General features: G+C 47.6%; 1 protein-coding gene across 1 annotated transcript in view; it reads right to left on the bottom strand.

The window, feature by feature from the left end:
* Positions 1-577: 577 nt before the first annotated feature.
* UBAC2 (UBA domain containing 2) overlaps positions 578-12,954 on the bottom strand; it is a 208,435-nt gene continuing 196,058 nt past the window's right edge. Inside the window, exon 9 of the mRNA XM_011219272.3 lies at positions 578-1,797. Within this exon, the coding sequence (XP_011217574.2) occupies positions 1,690-1,797 (108 nt within the window). The 3' untranslated portion in view covers positions 578-1,689. The remainder of the gene's footprint in view (positions 1,798-12,954) is intronic.

The following is a 12,954-nucleotide window of genomic DNA, read 5'->3' as shown; positions in this document are numbered from 1 at the left end:
CTGTTCCCCATCCTCTGGGAGACGAGCACCAAGAAGCCTCTGCTCTGGTTTGGTTTGACTTTGCTCAGTGCTGTTTGAGAGAAGGAACACAGGAGATGGTGGATCTCCGGACACGGGGCTGGAGGGTCAGAGGGTGGGTCCAGACTGGCTCAGAGGTTCATACTTGGAATGCAGCTCAGTGCACTCAGCCAGTCTTGTACGAGCCACTGGCCTGTGAACGCAGCTGGGGATGCTCTGCTCATCGACCACTGTCCTTACACCCTGATGTGGGGAGACTCAGATCAAGTCAGGGCCTGTGCCTTGGGACCAGCTGAGCTCCCAGAAAGTCATCTCAACCCCTATTCTGAGCAGCCCGAGGGCCCCAACAGGCCTAAGGATGGGGCCTCACGGGGCCAGTCTTACAGGAACAAAGGGACTTTTCTCACTTCCAAAAAAAAGCACCTGAATCTTCTGAAGAAAGAGGAGCATTGGTTTAAAAAAAAAATCATTAAACAATTTTTTGTTGGTAAATTATACAGCCTAGAACAAAGTTTTATTAGTTTTATTTAGGTAAGTCTAATAAAAAAATACCACAAAGTAAAACACATTAAAAACTTTATTATAAGTATTACACTTGTCCAAATTTGCATCAATTTGATACATTTCTGCTCCTTTTGCAGAACACAAGAGTCACATAATTGCCTTTGATCTTAATAGTCCCCCTGCTGTAAATCCCTTTCTGCGGCCCACCTTGGCCTCCCTCCTTCCCGTGGCTCCTTCCTATGGCTCCTTCCCGTGCCTCACTCTGATGGCCCCAAAGTCCAGAGCACTGGCCCTCACTGGGCCCACCATCGAGCATGTGGGCCGGGCCCACGCACCGCTCCAGGGAACCCCTGGGGCTCTCTGTCCTGTTTTCACCCCCAGCTGAGAGGCTAACTGTACATATTCTGAGTAAAAGGAACCCCAGTTAAGTTCCACAGAGTATTCCAGAACCCTGCGTCAGTACTTGATTATCATTATTTTCTGTAATGGAAGTGAGGAGGGGGAGTTAGAAAGATTCCCTGGACTGACATGGGCTGGAACCGTGTGGGGTGGATTTGCTTCTCTGTTTCTCTCTCCTCACTCAGGCCTGGCCAAGCCTGAGTGCAGCAGATCGGTACTGCTCGCTCCCTAGGAGAGGTGAACACCGAGCGGCCACTGGGGTTTGAAAGCAAATTTGAGGAAAAAAACAGTGATGAGAAAAGTCCGTAAGGAGTATTTTGCCACATTTTTCCTGAATAACATTCCTCCTTCCCGTCATGGCATTCATGATCAGACATAACGTAGGCTGACACGGTACAGTGAGAAGAGTAATATTACAATAGCAGTACCTTCCCATCGGGGGTGCTATTCAGTTGCTTACAGAAATCTGCAGTTCGAATGCATTTTAAACACATCAGGAACGAGTGATGATTCTTCAAACTCAGGAAAATGCCCCATAAAAAAATAAAGATAGAAAATACATGCTGATTTAATGGCAAACTTATTTTTGAGACTTTTTTTTTAACGGTAATGGCCGTGGAATTAAGGGAGGGGCAGCGGGGACCACCGTCTGCCCGGGAGAGCACGGGAGAACGTCCGCCCAGGAGGGCTCTAGAGCCCCGGGCTGCGGGCAGCGCCCGCTGTGGGTGGGCAGCCGCTCGACCCGGCTCCGACAGCCGCCCAGGACCCTCAGTGCTGCAGCAGGAAGTTGGTTGCCACGTTCAGGTCGTTGTTGGAAGCTCTCAGGGCTTCCAGAGCATCACCCCGGGAAAACCCCATCTCCATGAGCCGGGCAACCTGAAAACAGAAACAAAACCAGGAACCTGATGAGGCTGGGGACTTGGCTACTAAAACCCACCGGCCCCCAAAATGGTCCTCATGAGAGTTTTGGAGGAAAGGTTTTTGAAGAAAAAAACCTAATTTTCATGTTAGCGTTAAATCTGATTTTTAAAAAATTCTGAACGGGCAAGACATTTTGAAGTGCTTATCATATAGCTAGTAAGTACAATCATCTCTTTTAATCCTCATCTTAGAGACAAGGAACAAGCACCCAAGGGTCGAGCGACCTGCGGGATGAGCACAGGGGGGACGAGCCCACGGGGAGCCGCCTGGAAAGCCGGTCCGCACAAGCAGCCCTGCACTCACACGACCTCAGTACCAAATCCGATTCCTGTGAGCAACTTCTCAAGTCACGTTTCCTTGCGCATGTGAACGATCGCTTAATTGAGGATTATTTCTGATGCTGGCAGACAGCTGTGACAAAACCATGTGTAGGTTCTTGGAATCACCCAGCCAGAGAAGGTCCTCTGGATGCCCAAACCCCGTTAACCTTTCACGTGAGTTGCAGCAGTTGTGGGGGTGGGGGGNGGTAGCTAAAGTTACCAAGCGTAGGGAGGATGAGGCTTGCATTTTCTTGACCACAAATCCTGAATCTGTGAATACAGGTTTCCTGTACTTTCACGTACAATTTCCAATGAAGTGGGCAGTGCCACTAAAGTGTATTTGTAACCTCTTTTCCCACTTAAAAATGTATTATAAAAATATTTATGACCCCAGACTAGCCCGAAGAATCTATTCCTTGTACTTATGCTGAAACGTACATTTGCAATAATATATAATGAAAAACGACACAAACTGTTGAGATTTTCACTACATGCAGGTTCAAGAGGCTTTTGTGGACTGAGGACTTAGTCACCATTTCTAATCTCTCCTGCAGAACACGATGTGCTCGGTGCAAAGTGGAAAGAAAGTGCCTGACACTGCCCTCCTTCCCCTGCTAGGGGAGTCAGGGTGTGTGTGAGCAGGGCTGGGAGAGCAGGGCGTGGCGGGGGGGGCCCCCCCACCCCGCAGTGAGGAGGAGAGGGAGGAAGGAGATGAAGAGCCAGGCAGTGGCAGGGGAGGAGGCCGGAGTCACTTCTCCGCACTGCCCACACTGCCAGAGCCCTTGTCCCTCAAGGAGCCTTAGGGAGAGAGGCTAGTCCTGTGGAGAGGACGCAGACGGGCAGGGGGCACTCCTCAGAAGCTGGGTTCTAGCTGGAGTCTTTCAAACTGAGGCTGTGATCCCTCATAAGTGCGTCATGAACGCTCAGTGGGTTAAGATTAGCATTAAAAAATGCATGTAGTGAGGGTCTTTCTTCCATAAAACTTCATTTCAGTTCTCCATATTCACACACATGTATGCTGCGTGCCGTGTTTCTTACTGTGGGCTGTGGTCAGAGACATTTGACAGCTGTTTTCTAAAGGAACGGTTGGGGCCTGGGAAAAGGGCCGTCGGTGAGCGAGCGGGAGGCACGGCCCTCACACGAGACTTGAGGTGCTGCAGGCAATGGGCAGCTCCACGCCCCGGGCTGATGGACAGTGCGGACAGAATGGCAGGAATCTTCTGCTTTCGTTTCCTGCTCGAGGGAAGAACCACCTTCCCCAGAATATCACAAACACTCCCCACTTACTGCCAAGATGGAAAGTTCCTCCTCAATCAAACAAGAGTCTGCCTCTCACTGGTTGCATCTGAGGGACTTCAAAGGTCCTAATTTTGCCCTTTGAAATAACAGAAAACAACCCTATTCCCTTTTCTGCGTGAAGCACTTCAAATGTCTGAAGGCTGCCCCCCTCTCCCCCTCTTGATTTCTCTGAGCCAGCACCCCCACTCCCGGTCTGGTCCAGGCCCTGCGGAGCCCTTCCCCGCCTTCGTTGGTGGTGCTTCCTCCGTTGGCCTGTTTAGCTCCTCTTCACCCGTTGGCGCTGGGGGCACCTGACCCTTTCCCATTCTCCCAGACGAAGGAACCCCAGAGAAGTTCTCTGTCCTGTGCTCGCCATAGTTGTGACTTTTACCTGTGGTTGTAGGGAGGACTGCTCCCTGCCACTGTGTTGTAAGCCTTCTGAGAATACGGGAATAAGGGCCGTGGCTGCTCTACTCATTCCTGCGCTCAGGGCCTGACACTTTCTAGAGCAGCGCTCCTGTCAGTGCTCGCCCGGGACCGCCGGCCTGGGATGGCGACCTTCAGCGCAGCGGGGGAGTGCGTCTGTGGTGTGCACGCACGTGTGTCTGTGCGTGTGCCCGTGCTCCCCGTGTGCAACCACATCATACTGGTGTGGCCAGTTACGCCGGGGCCTGCTAAAAACACTCAGGTATTTTCACCTGAAATGCTCTCAAGCTGGGCTTCTCAAGTCCTACCCTGGAAGGTTGTATTTGTTCTTCTGGGGTTAGGAGCGTACACTCTCTGTTAAATGCCCTCTGGTCATTTCCCAGACAACCAAAACTAATTTCAGTTTAAATTGTTGTCTCCTGCGTTACTCAGCTCCCTCAAAACTGTACCATCCCCAAAGCTGATCTGTGAACCTCCACAAGGTGACGCAAGTTATAACTGATGACAATGTCAAGCAGGCAAAATCAAAGATAGGGCCCAGAACTCACTAGAGACCTCCCTTTCTCCTCGAGTGGCTAACCAACATTTTTTAAAGAGATTTTTAACCAGTTTAAAACCCATTTCATATTATTTCTATCCTTCCACATGTCACCAATGTATCCCTTCCAGTGACAAGATGCAGTCAGATGTCTTGATGACATCCTGTGTTAGTAGGGGCAGGATGGTGCCTACAGACCACAACACTCTTCTTAACACTCAAGTCATCTGTGTGATCATCTATTTTAGGCTCTGGCAGACATGAAACATCACTTTTGCCATTTGATTACCAGAATCCACACTTTCCTCCTTCCTTGGGGGGGGCTTCAGACTGAGTATGACTCGCCTTGCTTTCTCTACCCCCGGGCAGCACACTCGGGGAGATGGGCGCCAGGACTTGGGCTGGATGCACGTCCAATCCAGGCAATCCTTCCTATGTTGTTCCCTGGACTGAAATAAGCTTTAATGGTGTTTACTCCAGTGACTTATGGTTAAGAACCACCATCTTTAGCGGAGTTAATGTAGCCTGGTGGGGAGGTGGGCAGCTCCACTGCCTTCTCTCTGTTATCCACGAACACAGCACCACCGCCCAGCACCGTGGCCATTCTTCATGACTTCGAGCAGTAGCAAACGCGACATTCGTGGTCAGCACTCCATCACCTTTAGTAGTTACTTCAAGCAGTGCTAAAGAGGCCGCTTCTTGGTACCTGGGCACCAGCAATAGATCTACGTATCTGACAAATCGTGATTCACAATCTAGAGCTGACAGCGTGTGAGCCAGAGCCACGCAGGGAGCAACGGAGGTGCTAGGCCACAGCTTCCAGCGGGTCCGTGAGTCTTCTGTGCACGTACTCTGTGGCTTGGAGTCCAGAAGGTGCTGATGACGGGCTGGCCACATGGGCCACCACGGCAGAGCAGCAGCGCCGACTGCACTGCAGGCAGGCCCAGAGTTTGCCCGCCCCAGAGGGGACCCCTCAGGTCTGCGATGGCCCGGCTGCGGCCCAGGGTCCATAAGCGAAGTCGGCTTGAAGAGAAAAGCTTTCTCTGCTGTGAGGCCTCCCCCGAGCTTGTTCGCTCTTGGAAATGAATGACCGCACGTGCACCGTCGCTGGTTTTGACAGCTGGGCCGGGCTCCTCACGGGTCTTTGCTGAAGAGCATGTTGGCTGTAGGCAGAAGCTTGTAGTGGCTGGCCGTGCGTCCTCTGATGGCCGGCAATCGTGCCCCTTTTGCTAAAGCTGGCTTCAGAGCTTTCTGCATTTCTTAGGGGTCAGAAGACAAGTGTGATTGGAGAATTTTCCCGGCTGAATGACCTTGTACTTTAACCAGATGAAGAAACTTACAAAGTAGAAATCATGTTAACAGTTCTTCTTTTTAAAAACTGAACAATTACACTAAGAAAGTGTATCTGTAGGTTTCTCCTAGTGTCCCAAACAGTAAACACCCAAGGGAAAATGAAATTGTATGCTTGGCTTAGGAATATGGATAATAACCAGCCAGAAACGACGAGAAGCAGAGGGCCAGGGAACGAGGATTGCGGGCTCGCCGTGTTGCCACAGCGTGGGGATGAGACATGTGTGTGAAGGCCCAGCCTACTAAACGGCGCCTGACAGGTTCTCAGTGTGCACTGCCCCCTGTGATAATTCTCATCCCACCCAAGACTGACTGGCCCCAGTGCGTGGGGCCCTCCCTCTGACCCTCTTGGCCTCAGTTCAGAGGTTCCCACAACCTGACAAAACCACCCTCGGGTTTTGTTTTCAGCATTCACTTTAACTGCTTTCACTTTACTCGTTTTTATCTTTTGTTGGTCAAAGAACTGATGTGTCTTTTACAACAATCAAACGCACGCTTGTTTTCAGGGAGCCCTGGCTAGCAGGCGGCAGCTGGAAGGAGAGTCTCTGGGCGGGAGAGTCAGCCCCCGAACCCCTGGTCACTGCCGTCAAGGGAGAGGCCTGTGCTATTCCCCCGATGCCGGGGCCGCGGGGAAACCCTGGCTCCTGGCGAAGTTCACCCACACATACACCTCCTGCCATAGCTAAACACAGCCGCACTTAAACACAAACGCAAGAATGATTTTTGTTACACATTTCTAGTGATTAAACGGCACACAGAACTGACCAAGAAACCTAATGTGGTGAGCCCAAGTCAAGTAAAAAAGATAGGAAAAATCTTCTTAAAAGGTAAGCATAAAATTCTAACAAAAGCCCACATTATTTGTGACTCTTAGAAAACCTTACTTTATATTTGTATAAATCGTAGCAAATGTTCAATTCTGATGATTGTATAAATCATGGTATTTACAAATACTCAGTCTACCTCCTTCCCCATCCAAAGCATATATATTAGCCACAAAACACACTAAATCACACCAATTTGTTTCCTCTACAGGTTGCTTCCTGTCTTTCTAGTTCAGCTATTAGAACATCCAAGGGAAGAGAAAATGTCAGTGTAGATATTTCTAGGTCTTGACTAGATAAAAATACAAAAATACACCCTGATCAGTTTAAATCAAGTTGTGCCCGTACAGCAGAGTCATTAATTTAACGCATATTCACAGACTCTCAGCGGCTCCGTGAGAGGGTCTGTGCAAAGTGCCCGCGGTGAACTGGGTTTGGTGACTCGAGCGTTGCCCATCTTCCCCAGCAGACGGCGAGCTCCACGGGAGCTGGGACCACGCCTGCTGTGCGTCCCTCCCCAACACAGAACCACAGAGCCTGGCACACGGAGGTGCCCAGTGGTGGTTAGAGAGGGTATTTCAGTTTAGCGATGTGAGTTCTTTAAGGAACTGACTGCCAATAAACAGCCTGGGGCCGAAATGATAAAGCTGGTAAAACCCGGAGGCCACAGCAGAAGGGCATGTGGACACAGACACAGCAGGTGTGCACCTGGTGTCAAGGTCAGGCTGGGCCTGGCTAGGTTCCCAGTAGTCTGTCTGTTCGGGAAACTTAAAAAATGCCCCGTAGAATTTTCTGGAAAGCATTCCGTTCAACATCCGTTCAACATCTGCTTGTGCCTCAGCGGGAAGCTTCTATCCAAAACTTCTCACCACAGAACATCAGAATAGACTTCACCTGGGTTTCTAGTCTAAACACCTAAATAATCCTTTTCTCTAATTTTTTTAAAAAATAGGTGTAGTTGGGTTAACATCCAGAGAGTGTGTTATGATTTCCTGTCTTCCACAATGCTCATTCACAGAAATGAACGGTACCCGAATGGAACACCCCGATACCTGTTTTCTGTAGCTGAAGGCCTGACTTTCTAGAGGCAAGGTTCAGAGGTAATTCAACGTAAGGGACAGCAAGGAGAGGCCGGCACTGGACTTCTAGCCTCAGTGCATGGAAGGTCCCCCAGCGCCTTGAACTCCGCCCCCAGTGGGCCAGCGGAGTGCAGGAACTAGACCAGGAGCAGGCAGTGCAGGAGCGCTCACCAGGCAAATGAGGCCCATTTGGGAAAAACGTGTTTTTCCCATAATATGCTTTCTAAAGAGAGACCCTGCTGAAGAAGAAAAGAAACCTACAGAGATGGAGATAAATCCATATTGGTTTTCCTTTCCTTTAAAAAAAATCCTCCATGATGGGGACATGTGTGCCTACTAGCTCAAGACCATTCTTACTCAAGGGAATAAATGAAACCCTACTTTGGCCTTCTACCTGCAATTCAACTACTTTTTGACACGTTTCCAATGAAACGTATGGCGATTCCTCTCAGTGAAATACTCGTCTGCTGTTTTGTTCAAGTAGGACTGTGGTTTTCTTTAACTTCCCTTTAGCTAAGGGTGTCAAAAACAAATGGTTGTGGGGGTTCTTACTTCCCAAATTTTGACACTTGCAGGAAGTGATGCCCACCTGAAAGATGCCCAACCCAATGCCATGCTGGCTTGCCCATCCGTGGGGGGCAACTGCCCAGGGCCACGTGCACACTCTGCCGGGAGGTGCACCCCAAGAGAATTCACGGGAGGCATGGCTTGCCCTTCCCTCCCCTTCCCTGTAACGATCACGTGACCTCTTGGCCACTCTGCCGCAAGAGCACGGTCAGCTCAGCATCAGTGCACCTCTCTTAAATTGTCACCTGCCCACTCCCCTCCTCCTCAGAAGTGCTGACCCCCTTGGATCACAGCTGTTGGCTGAGTGACTGTATGCTCTTGCCTGTCCACAGATCCCTCAGAGGCCCCTTAGTTTTGCATTTCTGCTTTGTTCCGACTTTGGTACTGAGGAGGCCCTCATGACATACTCAATGAGCTCCGCTGCTTGTATCTTTTAAAATACCCAGCAGCAGTAGGCACCCCCAAAAGTTGGTTAATTATTCGACTGCCACACAATATTTCATTCTAACGCATTTAGCTTTGGTATTCTCTTAGAAAACGTGTTTCTAATCTGGGTGTTCAGATGGAAAAGTCTGACGTACTACCGCTCTCTAACACATCTGTAAGTGGAAACAAGTGTTTTCTGACCACACCTTCACATCCAGCCCTGCTCTAACCACTGCTGGGCACCCTGTGTGTGTCAGGCTCCGTGTCACGTGCAAAACAGGAAGAGCTGGTACCAGCCCTCACGAAGCTCACCATCCACTGGGGAGAACAGACAAAACTCGAGTCACCGCTGGACCAATTCCCCAATCACTGCGATTATAAATACACGGAGCAGAAGTACAAGGTGTACCCCGAATAAATAACATGTTAGCAAGGGGATTGTTTGTAGAAGGTTGAGTATTTGGAGTTGAGGTGGGTTTTTACCATGACAGTGGTGAAGATTCCTGAGATGGGAAGAGAGAAGAGAACCTCACTAAGATTAAGATTTATCTCAGGCTAAATGCACTTGGCTATTTACCAGCTAAGACTCAAGTGTCTCCTGTGCTGAAAGCCATTCACTCTCTCCTTGGGCCGATGACTATTTCAGAGGACAGGAATGGAATCCGCATGACAGGTCTCATGTATTACAAACGTACTACGTGGTTATGTATCTCCTCATAAGCACCTGAAAGCACATTTCCTGGGCAGGCATGGAAGAAGTTACATACGGCATTACGGTTACAATATGCTCCTTCCTCCACGTGTAGTCCACCCTCCAGGGAAACCCATGACGTAACTCCCCGTTTAGGATCCTGCCACGGTTCCTTAATGCCTGTAACACAGAAGTGGAAGTTCACACACCACTGCTGGGGAGCCTGCCTGGCCCCTCAGGTCATCCTCCGCTCCAGCCTCACCCACCTGTGCTTCCCCAAACGCAGGGTGCCTCTCGCCGCACGCTGACACACGCCGCTGCCCCCACACTCGGCGCTGGCAGTCATTCCATGGCCCTGGGACACTTGTGCAGAGTTGACTAGAGCTGTCTCCAGGCCTGTCTCCCCACCCCAGGCTCTGCACCACTTGAGGGCAGGAAATGATGCCTTATTTATCTCTGTATTTCGGGAACCTAGCCCAGTGGCCAGCCTGGTGCAGAGCAGATAGGTGATAATTCTTGGCTGATGAGGAGGAAAAGTGGTGTGACTGGGAGGGGGAACATTGAAATCCCTAACAGTTTACCTTCCCTCTGTTGAGTCCTACCTCTGGTTTAGTTCCGTTTAATTTCCTGGCCTGACTTTACTTGTGTATCCCATTAAGAAAAAACTGAAGAGTTGTTTTCTAAGATTGGGAGGGTTCGAGAAAGACAAACTTGGTGAGTTTTTTCCTACTTTGATTTAAAAAAAACAGGACGCTAACAGGACAAAATTTCATTGTCACTTCGAGTATAGGTGTAATATGAGAATCACTGGTTAAAAAGAAAAAAAGACACGGAATAATATATATACTTATTTTTTTTTAAATTTATTTATTCGACAGAGATAGAGACAGCCAGCGAGAGAGGGAACACAAGCAGGGGGAGTGGGAGAGGAAGAAGCAGGCTCATAGCAGAGGAGCCTGATGTGGGGCTCGATCCCATAACGCCGGGATCACGCCCTGAGCTGAAGGCAGACGCTTAACCGCTGTGCCACCCAGGCGCCCCTATATACTTATTTTTTAAATAGTAGACATTTGAGCACATTTTATTAAAAAGAATTCTAATAGGGTGGTGCTTGGTTTCGACAGATTCTTAAAAGGGGCTAGGACGGCATCTTCAAAAGCCAATGAACTGGCAAAGGTGTTGTGAGTCCACTCGGTGAAAAACAGTAAAAGTAGGTTGGGAAGAACTAAAAATCCAGAAACAATGATAGCAAAAAGCAGAAAAAGTGGCAAAATTTTTCTATGGCTGTATGTCTATTACTAGATATAATAAGAGATGCACAATCTTTCTCAAAATATTCCTTGTTTTCCTATCTTAAAGGACTCACTAAAATTTCTCAAGTAATTTTTTACATCAGAAAAACCTCAATTATTTTTATTGTTCTTGGTTCAAAAAATTATTGTTTTGTAATGCAATAAATAGCATGACTGATACTTAAATAAAGAAGATAACAGCACATTTAACTGAAGAATTAAGCATAAAGAGATCTTGTTCATTCAAGTTATTTGACTACTTACTAACAAATATTATTTTATTTATTTAATTAGAAAAAAGATTTTATTTATTTATTTGACACAGAGAGACAGCCAGCAAGACAGGGAACACAAGCAGGCGGAGTGGGAGAGGAAGAAGCAGGCTCCCAGTGGAGGAGCCTGATGTGGGGCTCGATCCCAGAACGCTGGGATCACGCCCTGAGCCAAAGGCAGATGCTTAACGACTGCGCCACCCAGGCGCCCCTAACAATTATTATTTTAGATAGTGTCTAGCCTCAACAAACTAACCAAGAGATTATATACGTTTACTATACATTTCTAAATGTAACTGTAAACATCCTGAGGGCAAGAACACTTTTTTTTTCTTCTGCAGTTTGGCTAACTGATCACAAGAGCTGCCGAGAGCCCACGACAAACAATGCCCAGGGAAGGCTCTATGTTTTAATGAAACCACAGTCTGTAATGGCCATGTTCAGGGTCATCAAGAAACACAAGAAACAAGGTTTAGAAAATCAGTGAATAAGGAAGCATATGTTAAAAACAGCCTCTGATGTATTTACATCTCTTCGTACCAGAGCAAGGAAGTAATGCTGTTGAAACGGACACTGACAACGTGTTAACCTGTTACCATTCTGGGAAGATCAAGGAAAATGATTCATTAAAACACCCTGAAGACTTCAATTACACACATTCTTCTTATTGCCATGTTTTGACACTTCTGTTTCAAAGTGCCAACACTAAGAACCGTCTCACCTTTAAATACCTCATATCCTTAACGGCTGCTCTGTGAGGAATGTGACTTGTGGTTCTAGCAAGTAAACGGTAATAGAACAGAGCTCTACTTCTTTTTACCTGAATTGGAGAGTATTCGCTTAATTTTTTAATGTAACCATAGATATCTCACAAAAGGCTGAGTTATTGGGCTTTATTTTCATATCTTTGAGGATACCATTTTTCTAGAAATTCTTTAATGGAGGTGGAAGAGAACTGACTCCTTCCTCCACCTCTCAGTCCTGAGGAGCTACTAAAACGATCAGTCTGAGTGAGAAGTTGTGAGAGGAAAAGCTGGATCAATTCATCAGGCACATTCAACTGGCTTCTTTCCACGGTGTTTACGGTGGCCTAATGCAGGGTGGTAGTGGGAGCCCCGCCAGGCCGGGTGCCCTGGGTCTGAGGGACCTTTATGTACTCTGGGGACAGGGAAGGTGACAGCCTGGATGGTGCGACCAGCTATGAAATGCCGCCCTTGATTTGTTTGATGAGAAGAAAGCAACATACGCAGAAGGACATTTCAAAATGTTGTTACTGCAATGCTCTGAACTTTACACAGATGTTTTTAGCTTTCTGGTTTGAAATAATTTCAAACTTATAGAATAAGTTTCAAGAACAATACCAAGAACTCAGTTACTCTTCATCCAGATCACCATTACTTTGCCCCCGCTGCTTTCTGTCTACACACACTCTCTTATTCTTTCCTGAAACAGGTGAGATGAAGTCGCATACACCATGTCCCTTTACCCCTTAGTACTTCAGTATGTGTACTTTTTAACAAGAATATTCTTTCCTAACCACAGTCCATAGAGATACCAAGTCCTTGACACTTAACATTAATATAAAACTATGATCTAATCCACAGTCCAGCTGCACCAACTGACTCTAACATGTCGGTTCACCAATGTTTTCTGGTACAGAGCAGAGTCCAGGATCACGCCTGACAAGTCATTAATGTGCCACCTTAGTCCCTAATCTGGAACAGCTTGTGACCCCCATATTGTTGAAGAATATGGGTCATATATTTTATATAATGTCCCTCCAATTGGGTTTATCTGATTTTTCTTTATGATCAAAGTTATGGATTTTTGCCCCCACATGCCTCTTTGGTCCATTATTGCTATTCTGATTCTGATAGCTTGGTTAAGCTGGTGTTCAATTTCTCCATTGTACAGTTAACTGTTTTCCCTTGATAATTAATAAGCAACTTGTAGGGAGATACTTTGAGATTACAGAAATAGCCCGTTCTTCTTCATGTATTGATGATTTATATCTAAATTGATTTTTGTTCTGATAGTTGCAAAATTATG

The sequence above is a fragment of the Ailuropoda melanoleuca genome, chromosome 7 (genome assembly GCF_002007445.2).
Source record: "Ailuropoda melanoleuca isolate Jingjing chromosome 7, ASM200744v2, whole genome shotgun sequence".
In the NCBI taxonomy this organism is placed as follows: Eukaryota; Metazoa; Chordata; class Mammalia; order Carnivora; family Ursidae; genus Ailuropoda; species Ailuropoda melanoleuca.
Note: the sequence above shows the minus strand (reverse complement) of the source record. Positions and strands in the feature narration are given on the sequence as shown.